This window comes from Erythrolamprus reginae, chromosome 4 (genome assembly GCF_031021105.1).
Source record: "Erythrolamprus reginae isolate rEryReg1 chromosome 4, rEryReg1.hap1, whole genome shotgun sequence".
NCBI classification, from domain to species: Eukaryota; Metazoa; Chordata; class Lepidosauria; order Squamata; family Dipsadidae; genus Erythrolamprus; species Erythrolamprus reginae.
In genome coordinates this window covers 114,030,803-114,048,578 of record NC_091953.1, presented here as the reverse complement: position 1 = coordinate 114,048,578, position 17,776 = coordinate 114,030,803, and the positions used below count along the sequence as shown (strand labels likewise).

General features: G+C 38.9%; 2 protein-coding genes across 7 annotated transcripts in view; both read left to right on the top strand.

The window, feature by feature from the left end:
• The window catches only part of SCEL (sciellin), a 27,795-nt gene extending 19,293 nt beyond the window's left edge, over positions 1–8,502 (top strand). Inside the window, exons 10-12 of the mRNA XM_070751583.1 lie at positions 2,164–2,263; positions 3,554–3,656; positions 6,948–8,502. Of these exons, the coding sequence (XP_070607684.1) occupies positions 2,164–2,263; positions 3,554–3,656; positions 6,948–6,964 (220 nt within the window). The 3' untranslated portion in view covers positions 6,965–8,502. The remainder of the gene's footprint in view (positions 1–2,163; positions 2,264–3,553; positions 3,657–6,947) is intronic.
• Positions 8,503–14,406: 5,904 nt separating this feature from the next.
• Positions 14,407–17,776, top strand: part of CFAP99 (cilia and flagella associated protein 99) — a 33,411-nt gene continuing 30,041 nt past the window's right edge. For 2 of the 6 annotated variants that reach the window (XM_070751271.1, XM_070751268.1), the window contains exons 1-4: positions 14,489–14,723; positions 16,071–16,198; positions 16,989–17,139; positions 17,522–17,616. In XM_070751271.1, the coding sequence (XP_070607372.1) occupies positions 16,082–16,198; positions 16,989–17,139; positions 17,522–17,616 (363 nt within the window). In that variant the 5' untranslated portion in view covers positions 14,489–14,723; positions 16,071–16,081. Of the gene's footprint in view, positions 14,772–16,070; positions 16,199–16,988; positions 17,140–17,521; positions 17,617–17,776 lie in introns of all 6 variants that reach the window. The other 4 variants (XM_070751272.1, XM_070751274.1, XM_070751270.1 and 1 more) reach the window with 4 other exon arrangements.

Below are 17,776 nucleotides of genomic sequence, written 5' to 3'. Positions count from 1 at the left end.
TAAGTGCGTGTATGAAATGTGTTTGAATTCCAGAAGGGCAGAGAAATAAATGGAGTTTCTTTATTCATGATATAGTGCATTTAATAAGAGTTATTTGTAATTGCTAAATTTCTACCAGAAACCAGAACAGAGGGGGGGCATTTTTAGCCCAGCTCCAGGGAGGCCTTTGGAGATTGAGGAGGGTGAAACACAAGCCTACTGGGCCTACCAGAAGTTGGGAGAAACAGGCCATTTCCACCCTCCACGGAGCCTCCGGGGGGCAGGGGAAGCTGTTTTCACCCTCCCCAGGCATTGATTTATGGGTGTGGGCTCTTGTGCATGCGCTATAGCAGCGTTTCCCAACCGGTGTGCCGCGGCACAGTAGTGTGCCGCGAGACATGGCCAGGTGTGCCGCGAGAAGCTCAAGCTGGGCGGGGCGCTGCCGGCGCCCCTGCCTGAGTGTCGTCCTGTGGATGGTCTTGGGCTTCACAGTCGCTTCCTGGTTCCCTCTCCTCCCACCGCCTGTGTCTCCCGCCGTCGCCTCCCACCAAGCCGTTGCCCGTTGCCGTGGGTTCCTCGAGTGGGAGCTGCCGCTTCCTTCCGTCCAGCTCAGCCACGCTGCCGTAGAAAGCACAGAGGTTATTGCCACCGCTTCTGCCTCCACTCAGGGAGCCACCGTGGTCACCGCGCCTTTTCCTCTCCCTCAGCTCAACCACGGTGGCTCCCTGAGTGGAGGCAGAGGTGGCGGCAATAACCTCTGCACTTTCTACGGCAGCGTGGCTGGGCTGCCTGGAAGGAAGCGGCAGCTCCGAGGAATGAGGCGCTGGCGGTAGACACAGGCAGAGGGAGGAGAGGGAACCAGGAAGCCACCGTAAAGCCCAAGACCAGCCACAGGACAACCTTCAGCCAGGGGCACCGGAACCGCGCGCAGCCATGGTGGGAGCAGCATGAGGTAGCAACGAGGCGCGAGGACAAGCAGGCAGCTTGGTGGAGGGGAAGCGCTGACGGGCTCTCCTCCTTCCCCACACCCGCGCTTCTCTCCCGCCCTGGCTTTCGCTTCGCCCCATGATTTCCCCGCAATTTCATCCAGGCCACCTCTTGCCTCCTTTTGAACTGCGGGGAAATCTGCGGGCAAAGCAAAAGCCAGGGCGGGAGAGAAGCGCGGGGGTGGGGAAGGAGGAGAGCCCCTCAGCGCTTCCCCTCCGCCAAGCTGCCTGCTTGTCCTCGCGCCTTGTTGCTACCTCCTGCCTTTTTCCAGGGGCCTTTGGAAGGCACCCAGGGAAGGGGGGGGATTGGGAGTGGCTGCAGCGGCTTCTCGTCCTCCTCATCCGGCTGCTAATGCCCGCCCGGCCCCTCTTGCAGTCCCTTCACGGAGCGCTTTTGTCCCAGGCTGTCAGCGAAAGGGCTGCAGGACAGGCGGGGCAGGCGTTCTTCTCACAGCTGAGGCAGAATTTGGAATGTCGGGGGGGGGGTGCGTGCGGGCTCCGCATCCCCCTGCCACCCGGAACATTTAAAATAAGAAAAACCTTCGCCGGCCTCCGCAGAGAAGAAAGGAAGAGAGAGAAAGAGAGACAGAGCAAGAGAGACATAGCAAGAGAGGCAGAGAGAGAGAGACAGAGAAAGAGAAAGAGAGAGAAAGAGAGCTAGCAAGAGAGAGAGAAAGAGACAGAGAAAGAGAGACAGAGAGAGAGAGAAAGAGAGAAAGAAAGAAAGAAAGAAAGAAAGAAAGAGAGAGAATGAAAGAGAGATAGCAAGAGAGGCAGAGAGAGCAAGGGAGAGAGAAAGACATATAGGGAGGGAAGGAGGGAGAGAGAAAGAGAGCAAAAAAGAGAGGAAGAAAGAAAGAGGGATGGAGAGAGAGAAAGAAGGGAAGGAAGGAAGAGAGAGAAAGAGTGAGGGAGAAATAGAGCGAAATGGAGGAAGATTTTTTTTTTTGTCAAAACATTTCTTTAGCCACCCCCCCACCCCCCGTTCAGTGTTCCCCAGGATTTTGAAAATATGAATAATGTGCCGCGGCTCAAAAAAGGTTGGGAAACACTGCGCTATAGCATGCGCCCAAGTTTTTTTGGTACCTAAGGAAAAAAAGGTTCGCCATCACTGCTTTAGGACATTAGTGGTGGCTGTGTGCACTAGTTCTTCCAATAATGATGAGAAATCAATCCTTTTTTTTTTTTTTTTACAAAGGGCTAAAGAATTGTGTACCTATTGCCGGAAGCCACTGGGCACAGATACTAAAATGATTCTTGAAACGCTACAGATTTGCTGTCACGCACGTTGCTTCAAGGTAAGAATGCCATTTCACTGACTGTCCTAAAATAGGCCATTCTACATACAAATTTATTTATTTTATTTATTTTATTTTATTTTATTTTATTTATTCTATTCTATTCTATTCTATTCTATTTACTTTACTTTACTTTACTTTACTTTGTTTTATTAATAATAATAATAATAATAACAATAATAATTTATTGGATTTGTATGCCGCCCCTCTCCGTAGACTCGGAGCGACTAACAACATCGATAACAACAGCATGTGACAATCCAATAATAAAACAACTAAAAACCCTTATAATAAAACCAAACAGACACACGAACATACCATGCATAACTTGTAATGGCCTAGGGGGAAGGGATATCTCAACTCTCCCATGCCTGACGGCAGAGGTGGGTTTTAAGGAGCTTACGAAAGACAGGGAGGGTGGGGGCAATTCTAATCTCCGGGGGGGAGTTGGTTCCATAGGGCCGGGGCCACCACAGAGAAGGCTCTTCTCCTGGGGCCCGCCAAATGACATTGTTTAGTCAACGGGACCCGGAGAAGGCCAACTCTGTGGGACCTTATCGGTCGCTGGGATTCTTGCGGTAGCAGGTGGTTCCGGAGGTAGTCTGGTCCAAAGCCATGTAGGGCTTTAAAGGTCATGACTAACACTTTGAATTGTGACCGGAAACAATAATAATAATGATAATTGTAAAGTCACATAGCCAAAATGTGGAAAGATTATAGTGTTCGTTCAGTAGAGAAGATGCTAGTCCAATATTGAGACACATTCATATCAGAGATGGGAACCAACGTACTACACTGCCGGTTCATTTTCTCTCATGCTGTGTGGCTGCGCCTCATAGGCATGTGTGCTTCGAGCGTGTGTATGCATGTACAGTCCAAAAAAAACCATTTTTTAAAAAAATAAAATAAAAATGCCAAAAACAAAATGGCAACTGCATGCACAGTGTTGGAAACCTGGCTTCTGTGCATACGCAGAAGAAAAAAAAATTGGAAAAAAAATCAATTAACAACAAAAAAAGATGGTGGTGCCCATGGACCGGCACTGACCAATACCAATGGGCTGCTACCAGTTTAGGTGAACCAGTCTGAACTGGGAGGAACCCACCCCTGATTCATACACAAAATGAGTATTGATGCTGAATTTCTCTGAAATATTTAAATCATAGTAAAATTATAATTGAAATTAAGGTGCAAGACAAGGTACAATTGTATTAAAAATGACTGGCAGCTATGTTGTTCTTTGTCTGGCTTTTGCTACTAAATATTTTTTTTATTCCATGTCTTTATAAGTGTGAAATCTGCAAGGCAAGTTTAGAAAACCTGGAGGCAGGAGATAGTATCTGGATTTACAAGGACAGAGTGCACTGTTCCCCATGTTATTCTAAAGTTAAAGGTAAGCTATATTCAAAATAACTTCCAATATGAAGTATTCAGGAAATACTTGTTCTTCCTGAATTTTTGTAGAAATGTACCCAATTTGCGGCTTCTTTAAACATGTGTCCTGGAATGTCCTGGACTGAATGGTTGACTGATTATGCATCATCAATTCATTGTCAGCTCTTTTCAACCACGTTGATATCCTAAATGTGCTTTTTCAAGAGGCAATTGGAAGTTCTGGTTGTTCTTTGAAGATGTTAGAAACATAGAAACATAGAAGATCGACGGCAGAAAAAGACCTCATGGTCCATCTAGTCTGCCCCTATACTATTTCCTGTATTTTATCTTAGGATGGATATATGTTTATCCCAGGCATGTTTAAAATCATTAACTGTGGATAGACCAACCACGTCTGCTGGAAGTTTGTTCCAAGCATTTACTACTATTTCAGTCAAATAATATTTTCTCACGTTCCTTCTGATCTTTCCCCCAACTAACCTCAGATTGTCCCCACTTGTTCTTGTGTTCACTTTCCTATTAAAAACACTTCCCTCCTGAACCTTATTTAACCCTTTAACATATTTAAATGTTTCGATCATGTCCCCCCTTTTCCTTCTGTCCTCCAGACTATACAAATTGAGTTCATGAAGTCTTTCCTGATAAGTTTTATGCTTAAGACCTCCCACCATTTTTGTAGCCCATCTTTGGACCTGTTCGATTTTATCAATATATTTTTGTTGGTGAGGATGTTTCGCTTCTCATCCAAGAAGCTTCTTCAGCTTTCATTAGTAGAGCTTGCATTTTCAGCTATCAGCAATCACTGCATGTGATTGATATTTCTTCCTGCAGTTTTAAAATCATGATCATAGAAACATAGAAACACAGAAAAAAAAGAAACACAGAAACACAAAAACACAGAAACACAGAAACACAGAAAAATAGAAACATAGAAGACTGACGGCAGAAAAAGACCTCATGTCTTCTATGTTTCTAATCTAGATTCTAATCTAGATTCTAATCTAGATCATGATTCTAATCTAGATGATGATCATCTTCTAATCTAGCCTCTCTTAATATATATTTAACCTATGGTTGAACAAATAAGGGAGAATATACAGCTTGTCACACTTCTTTGCCAATCTGGAACCAGTCTGGTTCACTATGTGGTGTCCAATATTGGGTTCCTACTAGGACAAGGGAGGACGGTGTTCTGGTAGTGAAAATGGAGCTGCATGTGCAGCTCTGGGTAATTGGTGAGCGGGCGCCAGTGAAGGGCTACCAAAATTTTTACTACCCCACTGTGGGGCGTGGCTTATGCAGGATGCCCTGCATTTTCTTTCAACATCTTTCAATGCAAATTGGGTGCTCTGGGGTGGAGCTCCATTTTCGCTACCCCACTGCCTCCCCCCCCCATCCGGGCAGTAGCCCACCCCTAGCGGGCACGTGCATCACAGCAAGATTTGGCTTCTGCGCATGCGTAGGAAGCAAAATTTTGTGAGATGAAGTGTGGATGGCAGGGTGTTGCTGATTTTTGGTGACTTTTTGCTTCTATGCATGTGCAGAAAAATAGTTGAAATCTCACCTGCCCAAGTGTCTTCTTGCAAGATTTTATTTATTTATTTATTTGTTTGTTTGTTTGTTTGTTTGATTGTTTGTTTGATTGATTTTTATGCCGCCCTTCTCCTTAAACTCAGGGCGGCTTACAACATGTTAGCAATAGCACTTTTTAACAGAGCTAGGCTATTGCCCCCACAATCCGGGTCCTCATTTTACCCACCTCGGAAGGATGGAAGGCTGAGTCAACCTTGAGCCGGTGATGAGATTTGAACCGCTGACCTTCAGATCTACAGTCAGCTTCAGTGGCCTGCAGCACAGCACTCTACTTGCTGCGCCACCCCTGTGCATGCGCAGAAGACAAATAGCACTCTGATGCACGCATGCGCCCTCTGGACTTGATCTTTCTATACACCCTGTGTCCCCCCAAAAATAAGGCATCCCCTGATAATAAGCCCAATCAGGACTTTGAGTTCATGGCAATAAAGCCAAACGCTTATTTCAGGGTTCAAAAAATATAAGACAGGGTCTTATTTTAGGGGAAACACAGTAGCTGTTTCTCAAAAGAGGTGCTTGCTTGTGTGTTGTTTGACCTTCACATCTTCAGTGACCCTGCATATACTCTTGACATACACTCCTATTATTTTTTGCTTATCTCTCCCAGGAACAGCCTCCTCCCGCCAACATATGTGACAGTACAGCAGGATGTGGGGTGGAGTGGGGAAATGTTCTTACCTCTCAAAATCTTCATTTTTTCAAAATATAATGCGGTTTGTAATTGGAAAAAAAAATGCAATAACAGGCTAACAAAATTAGGTGGAAAAATTAGTATATTAAAAAAAAATAGCTGAAAAAAATTAAATGTACTAGGAAACGTGCAGACGCGAAATATGAATATTAGGAGAAACACTATGCGAGGTTGCAGACATAGGAAATGTCAGGGGAATGACAGTAGAATAAACTTCACAGTGATTAAATGGTTTAACTTATAGATATGATTCTGTGAATTCAAAAATGGGTAAATATTTGATATTCAGAGTAAGAACTAAATGAATATTTTCCTCCAATTTTTTAATTACACTTTTCCAACTCCAGTTTACACTTTGGAAAACCAAATTACCACCGATTGAGAGGCAGTGAAATAAATGATGTATCTCATCAGTCAGAGATTCTCTTCTCCCAGACTGAAAATAAATTTTTAAAATGTAAAAGCACAAGGTGAATGAAGTAAGATTTTAGCTTAGAGTTCATATAAATTAATTTAAATGTACACTGCTCAAAAAAAATAAAGGGAACACTTAAACAACACAATATAACTCCAAGTAAATGAAACTTCTGTGAAATCAAACTGTCCATTTAGGAAGCAACACTGATTGACAATCAATTTCACATGCTGTTGTGCACATTCAACTTTGTACAGAACAAAGTATTCAATGAGAATATTTCATTCATTCAGACCTAGGATGTGTTATTTGAGTGTTCCCTTTATGTTTTTTTGAGCAATATATATATATCAAATCCAGATGACAAGAAACAGCCTTTTCTCTATCTTTGCATGGATGTTTAAATAAAAAAATGTTTGGATTGTAGCTCTACATTTGTCAGCGCATCAGAAAATACTAAGAGTTCACAAGAGTACTTGTGAGACTATGGGAATGTATCAAATATGTTTAGAATTTTTAATTTCATCAGCATGTGTTTAAACTCTCGAGTCATTAATTTTCACATGTGTTTTTATTTCTATCCTTTACAGCCGCATGGATTTACTAATCATTAATGAACTCTGGTCAAACGTGCTCAGATATTCCAGCTATCTTTATTTGTATCTGAAAGTTGTATATTTTTTTTAGAATAAGATGTTTCAAAAACCCACACTCGGCATTTGAGCATAAAATAAGATCATTTCTAAATGAAAAATAACATATGCACTTAGAGTGTTCATAGACGTTTTCATTGTTAGCAAGAGAAATGTCTATGTTTGTACCATTATATTGAATAAGGATGCAAAGTGTTGTACTACTGTAAACACAGCATATGAAGATAGCTATCTCCGCTTAACATTTTCTGTTTTGTGTTCATGCATTGAAAAATCAAATGTGGGTGTTCATCATATAGATAGAAATTTCTTCTTTAGCTGCAGCAGTTTTTTAAGACAGAGAGATTTTGCAACTTTGATTGGGGTCGTTGATTTTTGAGAGGAACCAAATCACCATGAAAGCTGCCAGAAAATAAACAAGTTGAAATCAAGAGGAGTCCATGTGCTTATGAACCATTGTTTCCCTATTATTAATGATCCTTAGATGTTAAATCTGCTTCACTTCACTTCCATTCATACTCTGTGCAATTCATACTCTGTGCAAAAGAACATTGGGTGGGGTCAATCTATTCTCCAAATCTCCTGAAAACAGGACATGAAGTAATGGATGGAAACTGATCAAGGAGAGAATTAAGGAGAAATTTCCTGAAATAAAGATTAATCAGTGGAACAAGTTGTCTCCAAAAGTTGTGGGTGCTCCAACATTGGGGATTTTAAAGAACAGATTGGGCAACCATTTGTCTGATACGGGATAGCGTTTCCTGCTTGAGTAGGGGAATTGGTCTAGAAGACGTCTCTTCCAACACTGTTATTCTGTCATTGTTTGCAAGAAAATCTACCATCTGTCTGCTCACTTTTACACATCTTACTCAATTTTCTTTATAGAGATTGTCCCTGTCTAAAATTAAGTCAATATAGCAATGCCATCTGCAATGAAATATCAAAAGGCCAAAACTATATGTGCAACTTGGATCCCTTTTTATATATTTATCTGCTATTCGTGCATGTACAGAGGTGTAGGGTTTTGATCTACACCACCTACATTTTTAGTTGCTTTAAGTCAATCCATTGAAGATGGTATGGTGAAATATGGTCTTCTACTCACATTTTAGTTATATAATGTTAATTTGAAAAGGTCAAGTCAGGTGGTTAGCATTCAGATGGAATTATTTAAAGACATACTGTATATGGAAAAATAGGTAGATCCTCATATGATCTTTATCATATGTCAACTCTTATGATTTAAAAGTACTTACCCTGTGGTATCAATAATAAATGTTGAAATAATTCTGAAAAAAACTGAACTATTAAATAATCTAAGGCATATATTATAATACTTAATATTACAGAATCATATTATACACAGTCTGCATATTTTAGTATAAATATGGATATATATTTTTCCTTTCTCTTTTGAACCTATGTGAACGGTATTGTAAAGAATTTACCTTGATATGGAGAAATATTTTAAAATTAAAGTGAAAAAAAGAAATAGTGGTTGCATTCATGTGTTATGGCGATCTGAATGTTTATGTAACACAAACAAGCCTTAAACTTACGTGATTCCTGCCAATCTTCTGTTTCAACATAGACTTGGGTGCTGGTAATAGTTTCAAAACTTGCAGGTCTATTTTTATCAACTCAAATTTGTAGTTTAAGATGAAACTGGTAAACATTTATTTAAAGTTGCACTAAATTATAAATAAAATATAAGGATTCCCAACTCTACGTAAAATAAAACTAATCATGGTTTCAAGATTATATTCAGTAACCTAATTGTATTACAAATGTATAGCAAATGGGTCCCCAATCCTAGGGCCGCAGCTACTACAAGGCCTTGAACCGGGCTACAGAAGAACCGGGCTGCAGAAGTGATGGGTGAGTGCATGTGCATCTCCATTTTTGTGAGCAGTGGGCAAGTATGTGCATGTGTGCTTACTCACAGTTTATGGAGAAGCATCCCCTCTTTCCACTCTCTTTCCTGTCTGCAAAGCCAGAAAGGTTGGGGAATGCTATAGGACAGGAGTTCTCCAGGCTGCGACCACTACTGTTCTTGAACTTTTTCGAAACCGGGCCCCAGAATTGGAAGTGAACATGCACGTGTATCCTCAGTTGTGCAAGTAGAGGGCAATGCCGGCCACTTGCACAAAACTATCTCCGCCCCTCTGTCGGTTCTTAAAGCTGGAAAGGTTGGGGAACTCTGCCTTAAAGGATCAAAAGTTAAAAATCTCTTTTGCAAAAGAAGCTTAATCATGATGGGAATGCACCCATGTTTATTTATTTATTTATTTATTATTTAGATTTGTATGCCGCCCCTCTCCGAAGACTCGGGGCGGCTGTTGTTTGTTTGCATGTTGTTTTCTTGGCAACAATATATTGTGGGAATTCCTTGTAGTTTTCCATCGCAGGCGGAGATCTAGGAATTTAATTTGTATCTCAACCTTATGTATGGGCTTGCAGATGTAGTGAAATGATTTATCTGACTGTAGTGTAGACTTAGCTAAAGTAAACCCCTTGGGATCCACCACTACAGTGTTCCCTCGATTTTCGCGGGTTCGAACTTCGCGAAAAGTCTATACCACGGTTTTTCAAAAATATTAATTAAAAAATACTTTGCGGGTTTTTTCCCTATACCACGGTTTTTCACACCAGATGACGTCATATGTCATTGCCAAACTTTCGTCTACCTTTAATAAATATTTTTTAAAATAAACTTTAATAAATAAACATGGTGAGTAATAATCTGAATGTTTGCTAAGGGAATGGAAAATTGCAATTTAGGGGTTTTAAGGTGTTAAGGGAAGGCTTGTGATACTGTTCATAGCCAAAAATAGTGTACAGTATTTACTTCAGCATCTCTACTTCGCGGAAAATCAACTTTCGCGGGCGGTCTCGGAACGCATCCCCCGCGAAAAGCGAGGGAATACTGTATATCTGAAGTGACAAGTTCAAAGAGATGAAACTGAATGGAAAGAAAGCAAGCCAGCTGTAAAGAGTGTATCCAACAACTGAGAATTGTCGAGATTTTAGAGTTGTGAACCAAATTTTAGAGTCTGCGGAGAGGGGCGGCATACAAATCTAATAAATAATAATAATAATAATAATAATAATAATTATTATTATTATTATTATTAAATATTTTTGGATAATGGTTAGGTAAAATTAACAATTTAGGGCAGTTTTTAAGACCCGTTGTTAAGTAAAGGCTTTATTATGTAGACGAGTGATCTCATTTGAATTACCTGTGTTTTAATATGCATTACATTAATGCAAATACTAAACCCTAGTCCTCTACAAGCTGTTGCCTTCCAGTTCTGTATCTATCAATAAATCATCTTTTGTTTCAAAGTGTGTCTTGGTCTCCAGTTAAAATACACCTTAACAGGATTTCCCCCCCCTTCTACATTCATGTGATAACCAAATATCCCCTTCTTCAGAGTTTTCAGGATCAAAAAATGTACATTCACACAGGATTCACATGCTGTGACTCTGGATGGGATATTTTGTAGTTTTTTCAGTGCTGACGTGTCATTTTCATATCAAATTGAAGCAAAGAGATGCAATCATGTTCTTCCTGGTTAGGAGAACCAGGAAAACCAATGGTTTCCATGATCCTCACCTTGTCTCAGGTAATAATCCAAGACATACTGTTGTGGTTTGCTTGCATCCTGCACAAATAGTAATGGACGCAGAGGACGCAGAGACTGTGGAGGCATGGTACAGGCCTCCTGTGTTACTGAGACTTGAGATTGACAGTGAAGAAGATGTGGAGTCAGAGTTTGAACAACAACCAGGGCCTTCTACACTTCCTGGGATGAGTGATTCAGCACTTCCTCTGAGGAATGACTTTGTACTTCTTGTGATGAGCGACTCAGGAGAAGAGGAGGAGCCTCTTCTGAATGCCAGAGTGCGCAGAGCGTATAGGAGACATGAGTGGTTTGCAAGAAGGAGATTTATATGAGAGTAGTACTGCTGGCTATTGGGTCATGCCATCGTAGTATTTAAGTGTGAGGCATGCCCCGCCCCATTGCAGAGAACACAGTTCATTGTGGAGAGACCTCATATCGGATATTGGATTCAGCTTGCATTTTAAAAGAACACATTCTTGTTTTTGCTAATGAGCAAGTTAGATTCTGACTTCAATGCTTTTGAAATCTTGTTTCACCTGATAATTCTGTCTGGGACTCTTGCCAACTGATAATACTTGTTAGAATTGAATGCTCCTTTTGAAAAGACTTTTAAAAGACTGAGACTGTTGTACACATTAAATCCTTTTATTTGTTATTTCTGGTGTGCATCTGATTACTGGGGCTCAGTGCTAAGACAGAACACATGCTTTTCAATTGTTAGGAGACCTTTTATATTTATGCTGATTTACCATTTAACCATTAAGCTTCCATTTCAGACAAACATCCAATTTGAAAAAGCACCACATAATCATGTTATCCCTGGAAAGAAGAGTCAGAAAATTCACTGCCAGGCCGAAGCCATCATTTTGAGCTGGAAACACAAAAAGACCTCAAAGGGGAAGACTCTCTGCAGCAACACAAATGTATATTACACGTATCCGGCCCAGGGGCTATAGTTTGAAGACCTCTGATTTAGTGCAATATAAAAAAATAAAAAAAACATTTCTACGGACTACCAATATTTTCTCACGGACCACCACTTATAGGGATAAGGGATTAAGAAAATACACTTTGTACCCAAACTGAAGTGAAATTTGTTACATAGTGTAGTCCAAGGCACAAGTCATAATTGCTAGGAGGCCCATTATATCGAATGTTAATTTCCAGTTCAAAGTACAATTGAATTTTAGTTAGTGTACTTAGTGTACTTAGCATGGATTTACAGGAAGTCCTTAACTTACAACAGTTTATTTAGTATCATTTCAATGTAGCAGCATTGAAAAAAGTGATTTATGATCATTTTTCACACATAACTGTTACAGCATCATGGTCATATGATCAATATTCAGATATTTGGCAATTGATTCATATTTATACAGTTTCAATGTCCTGGGAACATGTGATCACCATTTTCAGGCTTCTGAGCACCAATGTCAGTACGGAAGCCAGATTCACTTAACAACCATATTATTCACTTAACCACATTCATTCACCTTCTTGTTTTGATCGCAGTATTAGTTTTCATTTTAGAACTAAACTAGTTTTGTCATAGGACTCATGAATACATCAAACTTCCATGGTTTTCAAAATTGCATTTTTCTTCTCTGACCACAAGGTGACTCTATAGCGTTAAAAATACTATCTCCTTTGAAGGGTATAAAATTGCACTACAAAATTAATTTTAGAATATTTAATACATAAACATTTCTTTATCAAAAACAATTAGACCTTTGTTCATATAGCTTTCTCATACGGGATTGTAATTCTTTTTGTGTTCTTCAATAAATATGTATAATTCTTCATTAAATTTGTATTCTTTTTTTTTAGGGGGGGGGATAGGTGGAGAGAAAGCAAGGAGTTTTTAATGATAGAAGGATCCAAGAAGATGCTTCATCTTCTCCAAAATCCCAAGATGATGATGATGATGATTGTTGTTGTTGTTTAGGATGCCCATGTAGATTGGACTGCATTGAACATGCCAAATCAGGGACCTCCTAAATTGAAGGAGAGTTGTTTTATTTAAATATCTGTAGATCAAGAAGTGATGATCAGGTTTGTTGGAAATGCTTACTTAAAAAGGAACATAAGTTTGATTAGATATGCTGCTGCTGTATGTATGTATGTGTAGATAAAACTGAGGACAATGCATTAGGAGTTCAGTATAAAGAAGCAAATCTAAACTGAACTTCCTCTAAGGTTAATATAGTATAGTATAGTATAGTATAGTATAGTATAGTATAGTATAGTATAGTATAGTATAGTATAGTATAGTAGTGTAGTATAGTTAGTGTACTAATAGTATACAGTAGTATAGTATAATATAATATAAAATAAAATATTATAGTATAGTATAATATGATATAATATAATGATATAATATAATACTACAACATATAATAGCAACATATAACATAACAATACAGTACAATGGCAAATCTAATAAAATTTAAAATTACAATCTAAAAATCCAATATTTAAAAACAATCATACCAGTTCAATCATACAACATATATCCCAGGGGCTGAGAGCTAATTGCCCCAAGCCTGGCGACATAGGTGAGTCTTAAGACTCTTACAGAAGGCAAGGAGGGTGGGGACAGTGTGAATCCCCAGGGGGAGCTGATTCCAGTGGGCCGGGCCCCCCACAAAGAAGGCTCTTCTCCTAGGCCATGCCAAGCGACATTGTCTGGCTGACGGGACCTGGAGAAGGCCAACTATGTATGTATGCATGTATGCATGCATGCATGTATGTACGTACGTACGTACATATGTGTGTATTTGATGTTTTGGGTTTTTTTCCTGTGTATTGAAAGTATTTTTGCGACATTTCCACGATATCACACTCGTCATCTTCAGGCTGGTATCCTGGTGCAAAGCCCAGGATACCAGCCTGAAAATGATGAGTGTAATTTCATCAAAACGTCACAAAAACACTTTTGATACATGGGGGGGAACCCCGAACACTCCAAAAACATACCTATACTTGTGAAAATCTATGAAAACACACACATAATATTAACCTTAATTATTATATTAACCCTACATTAGGTCTCAGCCCCCTGGCCAACGAAATGAGATATATGTTGTATGATTGAACTGGTATGATTGTTTTTAAATATTGGATTTTTAGATTGTAATTTTAAATTTTATTAGATTTGCCTTTGTACTGTATCGTTGTATTATATGCTGTGAGCCACCCCGAGTCCTCGGAGAAGGACGGCATACAAATCTAATTAATAAAATAAAATAAATAAAATAAATATAATATAATAGTCCAGTTTGATTCATTTCCAGGCACCAAACTCTTCTTTAGATGAAACCTCCCAAAAGTTTGCAGTCTTAAAACGTTAGTGTATTCATCTCTTTTGAGGTGACAATGAATTTGAATGTCCAATAATAACAAAGGCCTTTACAAAGAACGTATCCTAAAAGGAGAGGTCTGATACAAGTCCAAAGAGAAAAATTGCGTGGGATAATCTCTGCTTATTGACCCGTTCAAGTGAGGGGAAATCTAGCAAATCGACGATTTAAAAGTCGGCGTGAAATCTATGGAGAAGGCTATGAAATCTCTCGTATTAACTTGGAATCTTCTCTACACCTGCTTCGGGAGCACGTTGGTTAAAAGTTATTGAAAAAAGTTCTTTTTCTCATTCGTCCCTTCAAACTTCGGACGGGCCTCCTTTTACAGAAAGCGACGCCAAAGCGTTTCGAGGGTTGCTAAGCGACGCCAGAGCGTTTCAAGGGTTGCTAAGCGACACCAGCGTTTCCAGGGTTGCTAAGGGACCTCAGCGTTGCTAAGCGACACCTACCGGCGGCTCGCGCTTTTCTACGCCGGCTCAAACGGCCCAGTAGGCCAGCGAGGCCAGAGCGGGAGTCGCGCGCCAAAACAAGCCGCGTCCGGGACCTCCGTTCCTGTCTTTTCGAAGCAGTTTCGCAGAGTCGACCAGCAAACGTCGAGAGGGGGCCCGAGTAGGGGAAAAAAGTGACCAATTCGCCTCAGCCTACCTTGAAAACAGGACAGGTCCGTTGAAAATAACTCTCTGAGAAGCCACGCGCCTTCTAGGTTACAACTTGTAAAAAAACCCGTAACAGACGTTCGGATTTAAAGCTTGAATATCTGTGTACATTTATTGGTAAATTGATTTTTTAAAAAATGTGTTCTGTGATACCAAAGCATTAATATGCATGCATCACACTAGCGCCGTCGAGTTTACTAAGTCTGCACTACCATTACTACTAATTTTTTCCTCATTCCTTTCACCCATCTCCTCCCACTTATGACTGTGTGACTGTAACTAGTTAGATTAGATTAGATTTATTGGATTTATATGCCGCCCCTCTCCGAAAACTCGGGGCTGCTCACAACAAGATAAAAGCAATACATAATAACAAATCCAATACCCACCAATCCAATTACAATTTTAAGCTAAAAATTCATTTAAAAAATTGCTTGTATCCTTAAGATTTTTAATTAATATTGATTGTTTCCTCATTGCTTCTAGCAATAGCACTTAGACTTATATACTGCTTCACAGTGCTTTACAGCCCTCTCTAAGTGGTTTACAGAGTCAGTGTGTGTATGTGTATAATGTTTGTTTCTTTGTTCATTCATTCATTCATTCATTCATTCATTTGATTTTGTATGCCGCCCTATCCTTAGACTCAGGGTGGCTTACAACATGTTAGCAATAGCAGTTTTTAACAGAGCCAGCATATTGCCCCCACAATCCGGGTGGGTTCTCATTTTACCCATCTTGGGAGGATGGAAGGATGAGTCAATCTGGAGTCTGGTGTCAGCGGCCAAGTTTCCAAACACTTTTCAGAGGTAGCCCCATGTAGAGAGCGTTGCAGTAGTCGAGCCTCGAGGTGATGAGGGCATGAGTGACTGTGAGTAGTGATTCCCTGTCCAAATAGGGCCGCAACTAGTGCAAAATCTAGGGAGAAGTTCTGATTTCATAGCACCTTTGGTTAAATGTTAGTTTATTTGTGCCCTGCTAATATAAAAAATACCCAAATCTGTTACACTTTTGGTTGGTTCCATGGTGAATGCTAGGTAAATGAGAGATACTTAACACTTCTGAATTAATTATAACCCCAATAATCAAAATTTATGTTCTATTAAGAATGAGTAGTCTTGCAGTATTTGCTCTGAAGAACAGTTATAGTTGAAAAGCAAACAAATGAATGAATTTGCTCATCTAACAAATTAATTCAGGTGGTTTTACATATACCAGTATTTATATCTGTATTAGGAGACAATTTGTTCAAGCAAAATTGTATTAGTTTCTATAAACTAATTGTCCGAGTCTGCGGAGAAGGGCGCCATACAAATCTAATAAATAAATAAATAAATAAATAAATAAAATAATGATTATACTGCATGCTTAAAATTAAATTGCAACTGATGAAACGTGGACACTTAATGATTCCAGGTTTATGCAGAATGAAGATGGCTGACCCATTGGGACACATTGAAATAATAATTCAGCAGCTTAACAAATTCCATCCTGAAAATGAGAATGTTGGGGATTTCTTGGATGAATCAGCTAAAGTTTTACAGGTATGAGATGTCTTTAGAAGCTTTCAGAAAATGCACATTTGAAATACTGTATTTCTAAATGTCAGGAGCCATGTTTTTGTGTGTCTTTGTGTGCGTGTGTATGTACTGTAAGCAAAAAGATTTTGGTTTGTGAATTGCACAAGATCTTTGATACAAAAAGTTTGAAGGACAGAATTTGCTTTTTTATTTCTATGTGTTAGGGCAATGCAGTGCAGCAAAGCTTCTTATCTCCACTAGCTACTTCTTTTTATTTTTCATTTGTTGCTAATTATCTAATTTTAAATTAATTTTCTAACCAATTAAATCTGTCTAAAGTAGTCTTAGGGTTTTTTGTTTTTGTTTTTTAATTATTTCTTCAATGGTGAGGAAGAAAAGAAGATTTGAATGAATTCTGGACATCCAAACTTCCACAATCTCTAAAACAATTACAATTTAATAAACTGGTACCTGGGTCTAACTCTGTGCCATTAGGTACAGAAGTTTCATTTATTGCAAATAACCAAGCCCAGGTCAGAAAAGGTGATCACATGACCTGGGACATCGTAACTCTCATAAATTTGATGATTTGATTTTTCTTGGACAAGCTATCACACAATTCTTTTACTTTAAATATTGCTTGGATTAATTTATGGTGGATAATTATGCTTTGTACGTTTTGCACAGCTCCAAACATATACTATTTATACCTTTTGGTTATACCTAGTAGTTAATATTGCTACTATTATTTTGAATGATGACATTTATATACATACATTGAGTTTTTGTTTTTACATTTAAATTAATTCTGTAGCCTTTCAAAGTAACAAATGAAATCCCTGTACCTGTAATGGATATCTTGTGTGGCTGTTTACAATATAAAACTGTATTGGATGTGGTAGTCGATGCATTTTACATCCGAGATGGAAAACTCTGCCTACTTTCTGAGCGTAACATGTATTTTGGTAAGTATTAATTTTATAGAGAGAATATAATAATGTTAGAAAATAAGTCTGATTTTTACTCTTCTCTATATCTACTACAGTATTAATAACAGCAGCTATAATGTGGATGTCAGGTACAACTTGCAATAACCAAAAAATAAGAAGTGAAATATGTCACAATATAAACTTTCAGTGTTTTATACGGTGGATATATGAATATTAAGCTGTGTTGTGTTATTTATTAAATTGTGATGAATTTTATCATTTGCCTAATCTGCCTTCCATTTCCACTCTTAGAAAGCTATATTTAGAAAATTCTAACAAATGCTAGTAAATTTTAGAGTAGAAATCTTTAATAGGCTTTGTTATTCACTTTGTCCTCAATGTATGTGTTCTTTTCTAGTTATTTGTTATTTGGCTACTTTTCAACTAGAGGAACTTGGACTTCAGCGGTTCAGCAAAATCATCAAATCAATGGATCGTGCCAAAATATGTAAGGTAATGAAAATATTTGCATTTCCTCAGATTTGAATAAAAATCCAATATTCTTAGATTTTAAGTTGTACAAAATTTTTATAAATATTTTAAATAGTGAATGACTGTTCGAAGCTACTGCTCTTAGTACTTATCCTATATTTGTAGTGGAAAAGTCTTCAAG